The sequence below is a fragment of the Mastigoproctus giganteus genome, chromosome 1 (assembly GCF_048544385.1).
Source record: "Mastigoproctus giganteus isolate SK-2022 chromosome 1, ASM4854438v1, whole genome shotgun sequence".
NCBI lineage: Eukaryota > Metazoa > Arthropoda > Arachnida > Uropygi > Thelyphonidae > Mastigoproctus > Mastigoproctus giganteus.
The window spans coordinates 85,437,418-85,458,087 of NC_143575.1; the positions used below are offsets into that span (position 1 = coordinate 85,437,418).

Sequence of the window (20,670 nt, forward strand, 5' to 3'; positions counted from 1 at the left end):
TTATTTAAATTAAAATGGCACCAGAAATGCTGCCATTTTAATTTAAATATTGGGACTTCAAAATAAAAAAAAATTTATCCGGACATATCAATAAATCTAATTTAAAACTTATCACATGGAAAAGAGTATTTTCTTAAAACTAACTTAGTAATATCACCATATTAATGTTCTGATCAAACTGAAAAAAAAAAAAAAAAAAAATATCTTTTGCAATTTCATTTATCTAGCATAAAATTATATCAAATATCATCTCAATATGCATGCAGGTCAATAATTGAATGTCACTTCAATATGCATGCACATCAATAACTGAATGTCACCTCATTATGCATGTAGGTCAGTATGTATTGGAAGAACATAACATAGGCATGTAATTGAAATATGGCATAAACTAAAAATGATAATTTTTTTTAACAGAAATATAAAGAAAGAACAGCTTTCTATGAAAGTTGGCAGGTATGTATATAGCTCATTTGTAATGCAGCATAATAACATTGATTTTCAAAGCAATAATGTGGCATTACTAGATCAAATGGCTCCAACTAGCCTCATCATTCCTATTGTAGTCATTGATTTAGGCCTTTCAATAGGAAGTCCCAGTGCACGGTCCCAAATCAGCGATGCCATTACACCTAATGCCCGGGATACAGCAAACAAAACTGTGTAATACTGCATATCTTTCATTCCATAATACTGCAAAAGAAAATCAAATTTTCTATTTATTAAACTATGTTAAAAATGATCATTTATAAATTAAACTAATCCATCACAGTACTTTTCCCTAGTCAGCTAACTTTTTCACACATAAATTTACATCTTCAATTTTAACTGCTTAAGGCAGCTAATATACTAAAGCAATTGTTATTGTAGACTATGAATTTCTTGTGGAGCTATTACTAATAGCTTAGCTATAATGCACAAGAAAGAATCAGACTTTTGCTGCACCAACCAAAAGAGGAGAAAAAGTAACTAACATAAAATAAAAAAAAAAACCAACCATGTGTTTCCCTACTCATATAGGTGCCTATTCAGCTGACCTCTGAATTTCTCCAAGTCGTTAGCCTTAACTGCCACAGAGACACTTATTCCAGTAATTAACAACTCACTGGCTAAATGAAACCCCTTACATTCAAATCTAAACCTCTTCCCTTGTAATTTGAATTTATCACCTCTAGTTCTAATATCTTTTATAACTATGGTAATTTCATCTTCACTCATTTTACTAACCCCTCTTAGAGCATTATAAACAGATTCCCCTGTAAGGTACCTATTTACCAAGCTCTGTAGCCCACATATTCAGCCTTTCCTCATATGGGTACCCTTTTGCAGATTTCACCAAGTAGGTTTTCCATCTTTGGATCCCTTTCAAGAAGCTCAGTATCTTTTTTTTAGATGAAATCTCCATATTCAGATAAAGTGTTACAAATTCAGTCTTATTTAAGGTGTCATAAATTCAAATTACAGGGCTTGAGATTTAAATTAGATTGTAGGAAGTTTACTTTTAGCCAGTGAGTCACTGATAGCTGGAACAAGTTGCCCTCACAGGTAGTTGAGGCTGACAGTTTGAATAAATCAAAGGTCAACTAGATACTTATCTGTGTGAGGAGGGAAGCATATAATTTTTGTTTTCTTATCTGTTTGGTTTTTTTTTTGCCAGTGCAGTAAAAGCCTGTGGCTTCCTTACATTATATGGTGAATACTATTATTATAAACACAAGCAGACAGATTTAATCTCATAATATGTCTACTAGTGGTCAAACATGATATTCTAAGGATTATGCAATTTCTTACCTTAGCTTTTATTTAATTCTTCTCACCAACATATGTTTAATTCAAAAACATCATATTGTCTGTGGTATAAGAGCAACCAAACTAACAGCAAATGCATGAAACATACCATATTTTGAGGTGAATTATAATTAATCTTGGTATTACGACAATTCGATAATTGTAGATTACTTAAAATACCATTTATAATTGACTTAATATGATAGCATAGCTTAATTTATTATGGTACTCACCTTTTTTTTATAATCTGCAATTGATGTTTGAATAGGGTGGATGATAATTTTAATTTAAATTAGGAGTAAGTAAGTTGGGGTTTAAAAACGGAAGTTAAAATATGTGCAAGGAAGTAGAAGTGCATGTCTTCGTCCTTGGTTGTCAATATTAGAGTTGAAAATAAATGGTTAATACTGGAGGCCAATAGCCATAACAAGTGGCTTTTGTTATCCATGTCTTCAGTTGGCAATGATGGGTTGAGAGTGAACGCATGTATTTAAGAAAGCTAAGTTCCCGTGATGCTCCTGGTTACATGTGGAAATCAGGTGCATGAGATTCCAAGCCGGTGCAATGTTGTAAGGTAGTTTGGTATTTAATACTTGGAGATTGGAATGGCGGCGGAACCATTCTATGACTAGGGCTTCATACTGGAAGATTTTAAAACTGGATTTTAGTTTGATAGGAATGGCTGAGTCTACTAAGGGGGTGTGATTGTGAGATTGAACATGTGATGCGAGTTCTGTGTTGGTTTGGCCTGTCTTAAAACTATTGTAGTGGTAGTATGCACGTGTGTTTGATGTTTTAATAGAACCATATTTTGAAGTTGTGCTACCAATGTAACATGCATTGCAGTTAGGTTGACATTTTATTAGGTAAATAATATTGTTCATATCGCTGATATGATATTTTTGTGTGTCTTTGTATGAATTAAATAATGAGCCAAGTTTATCATAAGTTGAGAATGTGAGGGTGATGTCAGTACCTTTGAATATGCGGCGGAACTGATTGTAAAAATTACTATGGTATGGTATGGTAGGATAATACGTAGATTATTATTAGAGGTGTGTTTGGGTGGATTGTTAATATTATTTTGGACGGTGAAAATGGTTTGTTGAATTAATTGAGTAGGGTATCTTCTAGATATGAATTTTGTTGTAAGATATTGAAGTTCCTGATTGAGATCGTTTTGTGCAGAACTGTATTTTATAGCATTGTAAATCTGATTATAAAGAACGGCTTTTTTTTATGTTAAGGGGGTGGTGCAAATCAAAATGTAGGTACTTGCCAGTATGGGTATTTTTTCTAAAAATTCTTGTTCCTAATTTGGTGTCATTCCTATATATGGTGAGGTTCAGAAAATTAATTTGTCCGTTTTCTTCAAGTTCTAGGGTGTATTTTAATCTATTGTGTACTGAATTGAATTTAATGAAAAGATTGTCTATTGTGGATTTTGGTCCTATTAAAAGAATGTCATCTGCATATCTTATAAATAATTTTATATCTGGGGGTATGGTTGTAGTACATAGTTTTCTATTGAAGCTAGGTAAATTTCAGAAAGGGGGGTTGAGATCCCCAATCCCATAGGTAATCCGTATATTTGCTGGTATATCTGATTGAGAAATCGAAAATATTTAGCATCTAATAAAAAGGTTGCAAGTTCGAGAATACTATTAATTGAAAGGGAAGTGCGATTGGGTAAGGTATTATCGTCTGTTAAGAAATTACGTAAAGTTTGTTATGTTGAAGGTAAATGTACATTAGTGTACAATGAGACTACATTGAACGATGCTATTATGTCGTTGTTGGTTATTGTAATATGTTTTATTTTATCAAATGTTTGGGAGGTATTGTTTACTTTGAATTTCGAGAATCTGGTGAGGGGGGAGATGATTTTAACTAGGAAAGAAGATAAATTAGTGAAGGCTGATTTTCTGAAAGATATTATAGGTCGTAGTGGGTGGTTGGGTTTATGAAGTTTGGTAATTCCAAACATATGCGGTAAAATGTTGTTCCGGATGCCAATTTGTTGTAAGATGTGTAGGTTGATTTCATTGTTTGACCTTAATTTTCTTAGAATGATGTCTAGTTTGTTTTTATGTTTAGAAATATATGTATTGTCTAGTTTATATGTTTCTGAGTCGGAGAGTATCAATTCCATTTTTTCTATGTATTTATTTTTGTTAATTATTACTATGGTGTCGCCCTTGTTGGCTTTCCTCATATGGATGCTCCTTTCTGTACTCTCACCAGATGAGTTACCCATCTTTGGACCCTTTTCAAGAAGCTTATTGTCTTTCCTTAAGTATGTCCTCCAAACTGAACACAATATTCTAAACACAATATCCTGAACACAATATTCTAAATGTGATCTCAACATTGACTTGTATAATAGAACTATCTTGGTATTACTTCACAAATAAACAGCACTGCACTTACAGAAGTATATTGCTATTTATTTGTAATGTGCCATTTCCAGAATTACTCTCTTTATTGGTAGCTAACCAGATACTCATCAGTGCAGGAGTTGACAACCCAGTAATGATTATAATTCTTGTAGCCCGAAGTTTTTTAGCTTCAGATTATTCATAATCTGAACACACATCTTTTAGCACTCTCATATTGTGAAAATATATTATCATTGGCTTTCACTGCAAATAAACAGCAATATACTTCTCTTTAGGAAGCAGCATTGTTCATTTGCAGTGTAACATTGAAGCAACTTACAGTTATTTGCTTCACAATGTGATGGTTATAGCGAATTTAATTACTCTTTTCCTACATACAGTAAAGCTTTTGCATACTATTCACGTATCAATGATATATAACTTCCATCAAAGTACAAACACTGCTTTACGTGGAAATTAACTGGTTTCATGAAATAAAAGTTTAACTCAGTGATTGATTTTCAAACTTTTTCTGATGCCAACACAATATGTATGTGTCAAAAGTAATTCAACACTCCAGCCAGAAATTTGTATGCTGTACATACACCAGTGTTCAAAGAAAGTGCATCACCCCTTAAAATTGTAATTGGCATCCATATAACATAAGAATATGGCAATATTTCTTACAGGTTGCATCAGATAAGACTGACATGCATAGGTGATGACATAATATTGCATCAGCTGTTATTTTCAGCTATATAAGCACACTCTGCAAGAGTTGCAGTCATTCCTTGCTTGTGTCAGGATGGTGAGTTACGTGCAGTTGACACCATGAAGAAAGAATGCTATTGTTGCTTTACGTGAAGAAGGATGTTCTTCCCATCATATTACTTATAGAATGTCTTGTATTCAGTCGACAGTGAGTAGATTTCTTTCCAAACTCAAGAATACTGGTTCTGCTGATAGGAAAAAAAGAACCAGAAGCAAATGGGTCTTTACACCAAAACAGGACTGCATTTTGAAATGCTTATGCCTTAAAAACTGTAAAGCTTCTTCATCTGAGCTGAAAAGAGAATGGGAAAACATAAAGGAGTGGTAGCAAGTGCAGTAATAGTCAGAAGACGCCTCTTCAAAAATGGACTTATGGCCCATTCTGGATGGTGAAGAATACCATCCAGACTGTATGGTGTCTATAGTGAAATTCCCTACCAGCCAAATGATATGGGGTGCATTTCGTATCACGGAGAAGGTCACCTGCAGTTTATAAAAGGTTCCATAAATGCCAATGGATACTTGGCTATATTGGAAGGCAAATTGCTACCAACCATTTAGAGACCATTTCAACCTGCCAAGTAACTGCATTTTTCAGGACGACTCTGCTCCTTCTCATCAGGCAAAAAGTGCAAGTAGGCACTTCTTGTAGTTACTTTAGCTTCTTTTCTGCATTAGAGGTGCGACAGTAATATGTTTACATTTGTTACAGGTGAAAAAATGGTTGGAAGAACAGTCCATTACAACAGTTAGCTGGCCAGGAAACAGCCCAGACCTGAATCCTATAGAGAACTGTTGGAATCATGTGAAATCTGCAGTTGCCAGAAAGAAACCAAAGACCCTTCGTGAACTTCAGGAAGCCATAATTCATGTTTGGAACCACAAACTATCAGTTGATTATCTTCAGAAATTGATCTTGTCAATGCCCCGACAATGTGCTGCTGACATCTGGGCCAGAGGCGGTTCACTAAATATTAGTTTGCACCTAGTGAACCTTTCATTTTGTTTTCCATTTAAAATGATAAACTGAAGCAAACTGAGGGTTTCTGATAACATTTCAGCCATAATTGTCATGTTTACCAAAACTCTTGTATAAAAGTTGCAAATGCTTATTTTGGAATATTTTGAGAGCACCTGTCAAATATTACTTGGCTTTGCCTTAATTATTAATAAATATCTTTTGTTTATATTTCTATTTATGATGCTAATCATTAATGTAATATACCATTGCAAAAAAAGGTTAGAAATGTGAAATTCCTAGGTGATGCACTTTCTTTGAACACCAGTGTATATCGGCTAATGAAGCTAACACACTAATTTTGATTCAGGACATCATATCCAGAATTATGTAATTTCTGCATCAGAAAATCGTGTCAAATTCGTTTTTACAATAATCTGAAATTTAGTAGGTGCTGCCAAAGATGTTTTCACATCAAAAAGCCTTCGTATGGTAGAGCAGTGGCAATTTGCATCTGGTCATGCAAGTCAAAGTGATAAAATAGCAGTCATGGGACATAGTAAAGATATCACAGAGTTTCAAAAGGCCATGATTGTGGGAGCTTGAGCATCAGGTGCTTCCATATCAGAAATAGCACATCCTGTCAGTTGCTCACAAACCACTGTGGTATAAAGAATGGTATCAAATAAGTCAAACTACCTTCTGCTGAAAGAACTGTAAAGGATAATGCAAGGTGGATGTTCATGGTGAGCAAAGGGTAAAGCACATTGTACAGGCTCAACAGTAGGTCACTATGTGACAGTTGACATCATAATACAATATAGAGAGTGCAAGAACAATATCCCAAATTACAATGCACTGCACAAGCAGATGTAAGGGATTCAACATCAGATGGCCAAAGAGATACCCTCTCTCACCACTGATCATTGTTGACAGCAAATGATGTGGTGTGAACCAAACATGCTGGTTGGATACTGGAGGACTGGAAATGAGTGTGCTTGTTGGATGAATCCAAATATCTGGTGCAACATGCCAACGGACGTCTTTGTGTGTTGACAACCCAGCAACAAGATTCCATGGACCCATTATGCATGGTGCCCACTATCCAGGCAGGTGGTAGTAGTTGCCTAAAGTGGAACATGTGTTGCTGGAAAGAACTAGGACCTCTGGCGTGTATGGACCAATGTTTCACTGATGAAGTCTACTGGCAGCTCTTAGGGGATGATGTGCACCCTCATCAACCGGTGAAATACCATCACTTTGCTTATTGAAGGCATGAAGTGGTGAAACCCACACTTAGCCTCCAGAGCAAAGTTTCCAGCATCCCCTCCCTCACCCCATGCATGATACTATAGGTTTTAATATCTTTGGTATTTGAGATTTTCATAAAAAAAAAAAAAAAAACCTTGCCATGTTGCATTTTTTTCCAGACAGAAATGGGATCTTCCAAGACAATAATGCACCATATCATCAGACCCGCACTGTGCAGAAGTGGATTGAGGAACACAGTGAAGATATCACCCAACTTGATTAGCTTCCAAGTTCACCTGACCTTAATCCAACTGAACACTGTGGGATGTTTTGGAGCAGGAAGTGAGTGTATAATATTACAGAAGAGGGTCTAACAGAAAAACTGAAAATGTTTGAAAGTGGATAAGGCTTCAGGTACTGATGGAATTAAACAGCCCTTGAAACTGGCTACAGAGGACTGTGCTGATTCATCAGGTTTAATTATGAGGTCACGGTTAGATTCAGTGGTTATCTCATTGCAAATTATCCTTGAACTGGAGAAGTGCTAATGTCTAACCAATACATTAGCAAGGATCAGATGAGTAACTATAAAAGTCAGTTTAACTTCTGTGGCAGGAAAGTACATGGATTTTTCAAATATGCATTACAAGATCAGCTTGAGAACTATAATATCCAAAGTGGATCACAACATCTGTAAAAGAAAAATCTTGTTTGATCAGTCTAATAAATTATTATGATGTTTTTCATGATAGTTGGATGCAAGAAACAATTTTAACATTATATCCTTAGATTTGTACAAACAGGGCCACCACAAGAGGGGAGGCATTGCCTACGGAGTGTAGTTCAGGAGGGCACACAATTTTTTTTTTTATACATTGCTTTCTGATTGGTTAATGTTTATCAATATTCAACATTTAAGGCAACAAATTTTATTTTGCCTACTAATGACACATTGAGTCACAGAACTATTGTGTGCAAAATGTTTGACATAGTTCCATATGGGAGGTTGTTGTACAAACTGGAATGTACTGGGATTATGGGTGATATCCTGAAGTATGTGGAAAGATGGCTGAAAGACAAGAGACAGAATATGGTCATAAATGGTCATTCTTCAGAGTGTGCCAGGATATAAGCAGGAGCCCTCAAGGTTAGGAAGGCAGTTAATGATGCAAGTTAGGCCACACCTCTTTGGAATGATTTGGATGGCTTTGTGGATGGTTAGAGAAAAGGCCATTATGCTTTAATGCTTCCATAATACAAATGATTCTACATTTGAGAAATAAAAACCTGAGAATAACTTATATAATAAATGGAGTAGGGCCAAAGGGTGTAAATAAGGAAAGAGACAAAGATTAGCCAGCAATGTAAGCAGACAGCTAGGAAGGGACAGTGTGTCTTATCAATGATTTATTGTACCTTTGTACCTAAGGAGGAGGAAGTTATAGTTCTATTATACAAGTCAATGTTGAGATCACATTTAGAATATTGTGTTCAGGTTTGGAGGACACACTTAAGGAAAGACAATAAGCTTCTTGAAAAGGGTCCAAAGATGGGTAACTCATCTGGTGAGAGTACAGAAAGGAATGTCCATATAAGGAAAAATTAACACCAGACTTCAAGAAATTCATGTATGGTCAGCACTTCATTGATCACTGGAATGAACTAACTTCCTGAGTGGTTGACGTTTACAGTCTGATGAAATTTAAGGGGCAAGTAGATTGGCAACTTCTCATAGTTGGAAAAGTGTAAAATGAGAAATTGTATAGATTTTTTTTTTTTTTTGGCTGATGTAGCAAAAGTCTAGCTTACTTGCATACTAATTTTTAGCCTTTACTATACTATATTCTATGTTCCTACCTCCCTGAAGCGTAGTGCAACTGCAAAATTCAGCAAATTCATGGTATTAATAATAGTACTGCTGTATTCACATTTGTTAAACTCAACAGATATAAAATTTAATATAAAAAGGAAACAGAAAAGTAGCCAAAGAAGGGCTGTGACACAAACTTCTCATTAAATATATGCACATATATTTCTTCTTTTTCTCATATATGCACAGTAAAAAAAATTTTTCCACCGTTTCTGGATCTCTTACCACTCCAGATGGTAACTTCAACTGCTTCACATTATTATCCATCCAGCTGTTTGCATGTTACAGAAGAATACAACTGAAAATCGCTATGATCTGCCGTTACTGCCTTTTGAGTCTTCAAAAATTTATTGTCCAGCTTGAGGTGCTTAATTTTTCCTTAGTTTTTTCCAAGAAAGCATGTCTCCCTGCCCTGAGAATTTCTCTTTGATGGCATATGGAGATTCCAGAACAACAACAAAAAAAAAAGAAGATAAATGAGTCTTTCTGAAAAGTTCTGGCCAACATCAAATATTTCTTAATTTTCCATCAATACAATTAATCTTATTTATCAATAAGTGCACTTTTTAATTCTACTAAGTCTCCCTGTGTGATACTTGTGCTAAAACAAAATTTCAGCTCTGCCCTAAATGTGTGACTGGATTACAACCATGGAATGACTATCAAAGCCAGTGTGCTGAAACTTGTCTCTCTACATCCTTAAGGAATACTGTGACATAATATCAAGGAGTTTTCTCCTGAAAAAGAAGAACTAAGAGTAAAGGGTGTAAAATTAGCTTAAATTTGAACTCAGCAGTAGTGTCAATATTTCAGTAGTGATCCTAGCACTGAACATATCCATGTTTACTCAGGTTGTCGGCTGTATCACCTGCTGTGTGTGTAAGGAATTGATTTAAAGTTTTCAAAAATGAAGAGTTTGCAACAATATAAATATATGCAAATATCAACTCTACAGAACATAACAATAATAGTCTTCATGCAGTTTTCTTCATCCTTTTGAAAAATTTTAAAATAACCTTTTTATTTATTCTGTACAGTTATACTAAAGTAAGAAAAGCTTTCTGCTGACTGCACCAGAAGTAATCTACTTATTTCTTATACTGCATCATGTAAAATAAAAATAACCTGCTCACTTGTAAAAGGACTCCACTGTGGGCATCCACATTTGGCCAGGGATTCTTTATTTTACCTTGTTCCAAAAGAATATTTGGAACAATTTTATATAGCTGAGATACCAATTTAAACATTGGGTCATGGGGCAAGTGTTTCAAAGCAAATTCCCTTTGAACAGTATAGCGGGGGTCTGTTCGACGAAGAACAGCATGACCATATCCAGGAACAACCTAAAAATACAAAAAAATAAAACTACAATACTATCAGCACTGTATTATATTTTAAAATAAACTGATATACACTAAGTGGCTAGTTTATTAAGTGTAGAGACATAATAGATAGTAGTACCTCTTCTAGCCCTCAGAACAGCCCAAGTCATCAGAGCATAGATCAAAGAGGTCCTAATGGAATTCCAGAGAATTCTAGCCATACAGACTCAACCATATCCTGTAGTTTCCTCAGACTGGATGACAGCAGATCCCAACTGCAAACAACTCATTTAATCTCATCCCACAGATGCTCAATGAGCTGAGATCAAATGACTGAGCAGGCCAATGAAATATGGTAAAATTACCTTCGTGCACCAGGGACCATTCCTGAAGGATCCATGCCTTATAACATGTTTCATTATCCTTATGGAAATAATTATTACTAGATGAATAAACTGTAAACACAAAGGAAGTACCGTGTCAGAAAAAAAAGTTCGACAACAGTTGGCTGTGGCATTTGGAAGTTGCCCCACCAATATCAGGAGATCTAAAGTGTGCCACAAAAGACTCACCAAACAATCACACTTCTACCAGCAGTTTGACATCTGGTATGATGACTAGCAACTAGCCACTGACTAGTGCCACTATCACCATACCCTAGCTCTTCCATCAGCACAGAGCATCCTTTTTTCCACTCAGATGTCCAGTTTTAGTGTTTTTATAGTCATAACTGTATGTTTTCAGCTGAGAAGAGTGGAACTCAATGAAGTCCTCTGCTGCTATACACATCTGTGGCAGAATCTATCGTGTTGCACTCTGATATATCTATTTTCATACTGCGTTTGTACTGCTCTGTAATTTGACTGAGTAAGATCCGTTTGAGTGCACAATTATTTTCATCATCCACTAGCCTCTCATATCAACAAGCTATCTCTACTCATAGGACTCCCTTTTAACTGAAAGATTTCTTGTTGATGGCTTCTTCTGCTATACTAATGCGTGAATATTAGCACATCTGGCAATGACTACCATACAATGCTCAAAGTTGCTTAAGGCACACTTTTGACTCATTCTCCCCTTCAATTGCACTTGCGCACACACACACACACACACGCGCGCGCGCGCACACACACACACACACACGCGCACACGGTAGGCCACTGCTATGGATAAAGATGGCTAACTAAGTGGGAAAACACAGAGTTGTTATCAATGGACACTGCTCTTCATGGACTAGTGTTATTAGTAGTATCCCTTGAGATGCAGTGCTAGGCCCACTATTATTTTAAATACAGTGGATTCCAGTTATTTGGGCCACTGGTTAATCAGGGCAGCCACTTATTTGGGGCAAATCTTAAAAAACAGAACCCAATCAAGAAAATAGCCAGGGTTTTCTTCACTTAAGTGGGACAACATGCCGTTTAATCGGGGCAGGAGACCGCAGCACTGGAGATTACCCTACGATTTTCTCCGACCGTACCACGTGGTTCAGTCAGATTTGTGGAGGTCACAACCATAAAACAATAAAAGCAATTAGCAGTCACCTGTTTATTGGGCTTTTCTGTTAGTGCAATCTATCATAAACGAATAGTAAACTCAATCTTACTGAATTTGCAATAATACCGACAGCTGGAATTCTGTGGGTTATTGTGGTGAAATGTGTTTACACTTCCATGGAATCTTCGATGATATAAAAAAATTAATTTTCAGAATCTTCTCTTCATTCCTATTTTTAAAGCTTCGTAAAATTGTTACTCCGTTCTCACTTGTGCATATCGTGTTACTTGCAATTTGTGTATGCCGTGTTCTTTGTCATTGATTCCTTATCATTTTACTGTTTTAAATTTTAATCCCCACCCACAAATGTCAGTGAACAGAAATGTCAACTAGTTAGTATATACATATTACAGTACATATTAATTATTCCGATTTTCACGTATCATTTAATTTTTTAATTGGTAAGGTAGCAAAGGGTAAATTTGTGCTTAATATATCTTTACTTTTATAGCTGTGGATAATATTCCTCCTATTTTCGCTAATTAGAATCACTGTTTAATAGAATTAAAATTCAATTCGCAAACGTGATCACAATGACCGGCGCTTACTACACATCGTACAGTGAATGGTACTTTATCGTAACGTGATTTGATTGTACAGTGAATGAATTGTAAAGTGGGGGTCCATTGTATTTTTAACTTTTTTAAGTGGAACTTCGGATAATTTGGGCAGCTGCTTAATCAGGCCAAAATGCACTAGTCCCCATTAACCGGAATCGACTGTATTTATTAATGATATCAATGAAAGCATATCAGGCTTAATGTCTAAGTCTGCTGATGATAGTACGATAGTTAATGACAGTAATCAGAGTATGCTACTGCAACAAGATATAGAAAAAAATTAGGCATATGGGCTGAGAAGTGACAATTTAAGTTTAATATTGACAAATGCAAGGTACTGCATATGGTAGCAATAATCCCAGAATAACACACCAATTGTGGTACAACGCTGAGGGTAGTGGAGAATGGGGAGAAAAAAACAATTACCCCTGGGGTAACTGTGCAGTTAAACCTGAAGTTTTCTGAACAGTGTTTACAGGCTACCAGTTCAAATCATAGGGTTTTGTCAATAATATACAAGAATTTTGCAAGTGGGGATAAAGAGGTGATTATCCCATGTATATGGTAACAGTTAGGCCACATATTATCTACTGCATACAGGTCTCGAAACCTTAATTTAGGAAGGATGTTCTGCTGGAATGGGTGCAGAAAGGCAATGAGATCATCAAGGGAAACAAAAAGGGACTCTTATTGAAAAAGGCTTCAGTATCTGGAAACTAGGCACCTGTTTCCAAATTCTGCAGTGTGGTGTTTAAGATTTTGAATGGCTTGAGTAAACTAAATGCTGATGGCAGCCTTCATCTTACTCAGGCACCATATGAGGGGACATAAATTTAAACTGAGGACAGTTGCAGGACAGATATGTGCTTGCAAGATTTGGAAATTTGCATGCAGCCAGCAGGTACTTGATTGGAACAAACTTCCACCTGGTGTTGTGGAAGTGGACATTTTCAATAAATTTAAGGTTTTGATTTGATTTTGATTTTGATTTGGTAGTTGTTGGCGCATCGGCTTCTGTGGCCATATTGCACCTCCCAAGGTTTTTGCAGTACTTTGATCCAAGCCCGAGGCGGGAATCGAACCCGCGACCTTTGGGCTGCCGGGCAGGTACTTTACCCACTCGGCTAGCCCGGTCGGCAAAATTTAAGGAGGAACTGGGCAAATTATTAGAGGGTGCAGACACTTGATGTGAGAAGGGTTTTTTTTTTTTTTTTGGCTAATGCTGCATACGCTTTCCTCCTTGGATCACTTGCCACTAGTAATACTAATTTTCCCACTAGAGTGCATCATTATACATAAAAAAAAAAATTCCCATAGCTTGCATTTACTGATACCAAACTCACCAATAACAAGAGTCAAATATAAGAGTTGCAGCACATGTGTTAGTGTTAACCTCAACTATTATGAGGAAAAGTAAGCTGTGAGTTGTAATTACATCATCAGCCATTTTCAATCCACTGCAGGATGAAGGCCTCTGCAGCAACGTTCCAGTTCCTTCTGTTTTGAGCACTGGCCATCCATTTACTACCCACAAACTCATGAATTTCATCTATCCATCTCCGCCTTTCTCTTCCAGGTTTTCTTCTAGCTCCTCTTGGATACCATTCTGTTATTTTCTTAGTCCATCTGTCATCATGTCTTCGATCTATGTTCTTTAGTTTTCATAAGAATGTCCTTTACTTGAGTTTGCTGCCTAATCCATGTGTTTCTCTTCTTATCTAAGAGTCTGATTCCCAATATAATTCGTTCCATTCTTCGCTGTGTAGTTCTCAGCTACTCTTCCATTCTTTTGGTGAGTGCCCAAGTTTCACTTCCATAAATCATGGTGGGGAGTATACATTGGTTCATTATTTTACGTTTCAGACAAACTGGAATATTGTTCTTCAGTATGTGACTATATTTTCTGAATGCTATCCATCCAAAATTTATTCTTCTCTTGACTTCCAGCCAATTATCATTATTACAGCTAATAACTTGTCCCAGATAAGTATATGACTCCACCCTTTCAATTACTGCTCCTTCAATCATTAGCATTAGCATTAGCATTAGTAGAGGCATTTGATGCAAGAAAGCAGCTTATGCAGCCATCAGCCAAAAAAAAAAAAAAAAAACCCACTTCCACTTCACCCCTCTGTTCGTTCAAAATACCTGTCCAGCTGAGCCTTAAACTTATTTAGGCTATCAACCTGCACCACAAGGGATGGAAGTCTGTTCCACCAACCAACCACCCGCTGGCTAAAGGCAAATTTCCGCACGTCTATCCTACATCTGTCTTTCCTCAATTTGAATTTATGCCCTCTCAGGTGATTATTCTGAGCGAGAGGAAGATTCCCATCAGCATTGAGTATGCTCAAACCATTCAATGCTTTATACACCTCAATCAGATCACCTCGCTGGTGCCTAGTCTCCAGACACTGTAATTTGCAAAACTTAAGCCTTTCTTCGTAAGAGCACCCCTTTGTTCCATTCACTAATCTTGTTGCCCTTCTCTGTACTCGTTCCAGCAGCTCTACATCCTTCTTGAAATGAGGCCTCCAGACCTGTATACAGTACTCTAGGTGTGGCCTGACCATCGCCTTATACAATGGAATAATCACCTCCTTATCCCTGCTGGAAAAATTCCTGTATATCATTGACAATACTCCATGAGCTACTCTTGCAGCCCGTCTGCACTGCTCAGAGATGGCGTCTCCGTAGCCAGGTGGGAAGGAGCAGCAGTGCGCAGCACACGCTTCTTGATTAGACCGGGGTTCAAGCCCGTCACCACCAAATACGGAGGATGCGGAAAGGTCAAGGAATTACCACCGCATATCCCGGAGCAATATGGCCTTAGTTGCTAATGCTCCTAAAAACCAACAAAACAAAACAAACAAACTGCTCAGAGAACTTCATATCTGCCTGCACAACCACCCCCAAGTCCCTTTCATTCTCTACCTGTCAGTGTAGTACCACAGAGTTGATACGTTGCTCTGGGGTTGCTGTTTCCCATGTGTAGTACTTTACATTTGTCAATGTTAAACTTCATTTGCCACCTCTCAGCCCATCTGCTCAACCTTTCCAGATCCTGTTGCAGCAGCATAGTGTCAGTAGTGTCCTTGACAACCCTGCCAACCTTTGTATCGTCTCCAAACTTGGATATTAAGCCCGATATACCATCATCAATATCATTTATAAATACAGAAAACAATAATGGACCCAACACTGAGCCCTGAGGGACTCCACTAATAACATCAGTCCACGATGAGCAGTGTCCATTGATTACCACTCTCTGTCTTCTCCCCCTCAACCACCCCTTTATCCATAGCAGCAATTTGCCTCCAATGTCACACTGCTCCAATTTGTGTAGCAGTCTTCCATGTGCAACAGTATCAAAAGCCTTTCTAAGATCCAAGTATATAATATCAAAGTTATTCCCTGCATCCAGTTCTTTTGTGACTGCATCATAGTATCCAATCAAGTTGGTCAGGCAAGACCTCCCCTTAACAAAACCATGCTGTGTCTGAGCTATAACTGAAGTCTTGTCTAAATGATCCTGCAATGCTTCTTTAACCAGTGCCTCCATTAATTTTCCTGGAACAGAAGTTAAGCTCACAGGTCTATAATTACTTGTGTCAGCCTTTGATCCTCCTTTGTGAATTGGGGTCACATTTGCACATTTCCAGTCTATGGGTACCTCCCCTGAGTCCAAGGAAGCTCTCATAATTATGGCTAAGGGTTTGCTTACTTCCTTTGCTGCCTCCTTTAATATAACTGGATAGATCCCATCCACCCCGGGTGCCTTTCTTGTGTTTATCTTCAACAGTTTCTCCTCCACTTTACTCCCAGTTATTTCAAGATTCTGTAGCTTACTGCTAGAGTTGAATACACCTCTGGCATTCCCCTCGCTGAATAACTCCTCATGTGTGAATGTCGATGCAAAATATTCATTTAGTTTGTTAGCTACCTGAGCAGGATCATCAACACTTGACCCATCAATATCAAGTGGACCAATCTGATTCATCCCCTTCCTTCTAGAGTTTACATAAGTAAAGAACTCTTTGCTGTTTTTCTTTGCATCCCTTGCCAAGGATTTCTCGTAATCTGCCTTCGCCTGCCTAACCTCCTTTGTAACTTGGTTGCATATCAACTTGTATCTATCATAGGCTTCTGTGTCATGTGTTAATTTGTATGTATCCCATGCATTTGTCTTCTCTGCCATATGCCTCATTAGTTCATCTGACATCCATTTTGGCCTAAACCTTGAACAATATTTCTTAGTTGGTATGTAAAGCCTAGTAGCTTCCAAGATAAGTTCTTTGAATGCTTCCCATTTTGAATTTGCTGTTGGTAACATCATCAGTTGGTCCCACTGTATAGAATTTAAATACTGTCTGAGTCCATCGTAGTCGCCTTTACGGAAGCAATAACCCTTCCCTTTACCCCTAATGGTAGTTACCTTTTTGAGTAAATCCCACTTCAGCACACTGTGATCACTGCCACCTAGTGGTTCGTTTATCTGCAGATTCTTAATGCATGAAGAATCACTGCTGATAATCAAATCAAGAGTATTACTCCCTCTAGTTGCCTCCCGAACATGCTGATGTAGAAAACAATCATCCAATAAATCCACAAAAGTCCTGTAGTGTGTGAGTAACCAGCCCCCAAATTCCAGTCAATATCTGGGAAATTAAAATCTCCCATTATAAGACACTCTGATTTACTGGCCCACTCTATTTCCCTGTACAGTTCCTTATTATACTCATCAGAGTCATTAGGCCTATAGCACACTCCTACTCTCAATTTTGATCTCCCAATGTTTATGTCACACCAAACTGACTCCACACTGCACTGTCCAGCGATGTCGACTGGCTTCACTTCCTTGGTTTTTATGTGTTTCTTAACTAATAGCATAACCCCTCCTCCCTTCCTATCCTGTCTATCCTTTCTGTAGACGTTGTACTCCCCAAATTGCAGTTCTGCATCCCTTATATCTGTGTGACACCACGTCTCTGATATCCCAACAATATCTGCCTTCGATGTTTTGAGCAATACCTCAAATTCATCAAATTTATTTACTAAACTCCTAGCATTGGTGTACACGCAAGTATACCTGCACCTGTTTCTATTCTTAGCTACCCTAACACAACCCATATGTTTACTTGTACCGCAATGGCTCCCAGCAGTCTCTGAAATACCATGCATCTTGTTTTTCAGGCTTCTGCTCATTCTAATAGAAGCAGTGCAAGAATCTCTTTCACCTCTGCCAGTGGCTACTGTCAATCTATTGGTCTTTGTCTCCCCCCAAGCTAGCAGTTTTCCGACCCACCTAACACTGCCTCGATAGCATCAGCAAATATTCTTGCACCCTTTCTATTTAAGTGTATCCCATCCCTGTAGAAGCAATCTCTCCTGTTAACAAGTACAGTCCAGGCTGAAAAAAATTCTACCCCTTGAGCCTTGCACAATCTTTCCAGGGCCGAATTGATCGACAAGGCTCTCATCATATACTCCCTCCTATCGTGTCTGGGCAGAATTGCAGACACTTTCAAATTCAACCCTAATTCTCGGCTTTTGTTCAACAGTGACCTGTACTTGTTAAGTAATTCTGCCGGTCTCCTACTCTTAATATTATTAGTGCCAACGTGTACAACTATATCACCTTTTGTGCCCTTAAAAGATGATATTCGCTCTACAACGTCATCAACCTTTGCCCCTGGCAGACATACCCTGGTCCTGTTCCACCTATCTTTTTTACAAAGCATGTTCCCCGTTTCCCTGACAATAGAGTCACCAACAACTACTAGTTCCTTCGGGACCAGCGCATTCTGCCTTAGGGGTTGTCTCTGTGTCACGCGATGCCCAAGTGTAAGCTCTGGCGTTGATGTGGGCAGCTGAGAGCTTGATGGGCCCCTCAATATAGTTTCTTCGAGGGCATCCACCCTGTCCTTCAAGCTCTCATATAGGCCCACAAGAACGCCGAGTTGTTGCCTGATATCTATACACTCCTTGCATCGCGCACACACAAAGACATCCCCCTTGGCAGTATCATGTCCCGTACCCGATTGCTCTGCAAACATCAAGCAAACAGTGCATTTTATAAGGCTGTGAGTCAGAGGACAACTGCCCCCCTCAGTTCTGCTCTGAGCCACAGCACTTCCATTAGCTTGAGCCTTTTGCTTTGCTGCTGTGGTCTGAGTCATGATTCTATTAATTTATTAATTAATTATGTTATGTTATTAATTATATTACGTTTGTAATCTAAGTCGTTATATGTATTTATTTAAACGTACAATTTAACTGCTAACGGAGTTCAACTAACGCTATCTAGTACGGTATATAACCTACGGTATATCTAGTACGGTATCAGAATGGCGGGAAAGTTACTAACGGTAACGGTAGTTACGAACACGTGGAAACCCTTACCGATACTTTTACAAGGCCGAGTAAAGAATAAATACACCAAATTAATCAAAAAATCACAAAATAATGTTATACTACTAAATTTAAATCAAAAGTTTTAGAAAAACAATAATTTCAAATCAATAAATAAGAAAAATCCACTTAGCGGCTTTGAACACGACCGTCACTAGTAGCCTCGTCAGCAGACTCTCGATTTCCCTTTCTGTGGCATACTTGTTCATCATTACTTTTGTTTTAGCCATATTCATCTTTAGTCCAAAATCCTTACTAACTGTGCATAACTGATTAAGATTTTCCTCTAATTCTTTGGGATTGTGGCTTATGACCACAATGTCAACTGCAAATCGTAAATGGTTTAGGTACTCTCTGTTCACATTGATTCCTTTCTGCGACCAGTCTAATCTTCTGAAAGCTTCCTCAAGGGCAGCAGTAAACAGCTTCGGAGATATTGTGTCTCCTTGTCGAACTCCTTTCTCAATTTTAAATTTCCTACTGTCTTTGTCTAGTCTAATAAAGGAGGTAGCACTCTCATATATTTTCTTCAAAATCATAATATATGGGGTATCTATGCCTTGTCTTTCCAGTGCCCAAAACATTGCCTTATGCTGTATGGAGTCAAATGCCTTTTCATAATCCACAAATGGCAGGCATAATGGTGTTTTATATTCATTTGCTTTCTCCATTAGCTGTGATATTACATGAAGGTGATCCATAGTTGAGAATCCTGTCCTAAAGCCAGCTTGCTCTTTCGGTTGATTCTCATCAAGTATTCTTTCTAATCTGTTAGTAATGACCCTTGTGAACAGCTTGTAGATGTGGGATAACAAGCTAATTGGTCTATAATTTCCAATTTCTGATTTATCTCCTTTCTTATGCAGCAAAACTATGATTGCATTATTCCACTGCTTAGGCGTCACACCTTTTCTAATGCACTTTGTGAAGAGCCTTGCCAGTTTTTGTGTTATGTCTCTTCCTCCCAATTTTAACAACTCTACAGTAACTTCATCTTCCCCCAGGGCTTTCTGATTCTTAATTTTCTTCAATGCGTGTTCTACCTCATCAGGAAGAATATCGGGTATGTCGTATGTGTTGCTACTTTGAAATCCATCTTCCCCACTTCTGGCATCATTCCCCTGCTCCTTTTATAATTCTCTATAGTAGTGTTCTGCTATTTGAATGATGCCTTCTTTGCTATTTATAAGTACACCATCGCTATTCTTCAGTTTCAGTATTATTTGTCTTTCTATATTACTGCTCATGGCTGCTGATTTAAATCCTTTGTTTTCCCTTAATGCTTGTTCTGCTTTTATTGTGTTAAATCTTCTTATGTCCTCTCTGAGTCTCTTTCTAATGGCTTTGCATAACTCGGTATACTCAATTTTCTCCCTGTCAGTGTTTTTCTTGCTTTTCATTTGTCGTCTTCCGTTCATCATGACAAGTGTTTCTTGACTAATTTTTTCTTCTTTGGATTTCTTTTTTCCTATAGGTTTCTTGGGCTTGATCACTTTCAGAAAGTTGTAATATTCCTCGTCGATATCTTGGTCCTCAGCAGTCTGCAGAAGCTCAAACTTGTTCTTAAGTTCCAGTACATACTGCTTTTTCTCCTCTTATGTTATCTCAAAGACCTTTGTATTATTTACTCGAGTCAGTTTTTTCGTTTCCTTTCCTACATCTATATCAAGTGTACATCTTACCATTCTGTGATCACTTCCAACATTTACCTTATTCAGGACGGTAACATCATTCACAATATATCTTCTGTTAGTGAGATATCTGAAGTCGATTTCATTAGTAGTTAATCCATTTGGACTCTTCC

At 37.7% G+C, this 20,670-nt stretch overlaps 1 protein-coding gene across 1 annotated transcript in view; it reads right to left on the reverse strand.

Annotated features, from left to right (window-relative positions):
* Positions 1 to 492: 492 nt before the first annotated feature.
* Positions 493 to 20,670, reverse strand: part of LOC150090961 (putative citrate synthase 2, mitochondrial) — a 162,850-nt gene continuing 142,672 nt past the window's right edge. The window contains exons 9-10 of the mRNA XM_090380863.1: positions 10,150 to 10,359; positions 493 to 693 (exon numbers count right to left, since the gene is read on the reverse strand). Of these exons, the coding sequence (XP_090236989.1) occupies positions 529 to 693; positions 10,150 to 10,359 (375 nt within the window). The 3' untranslated portion in view covers positions 493 to 528. The remainder of the gene's footprint in view (positions 694 to 10,149; positions 10,360 to 20,670) is intronic.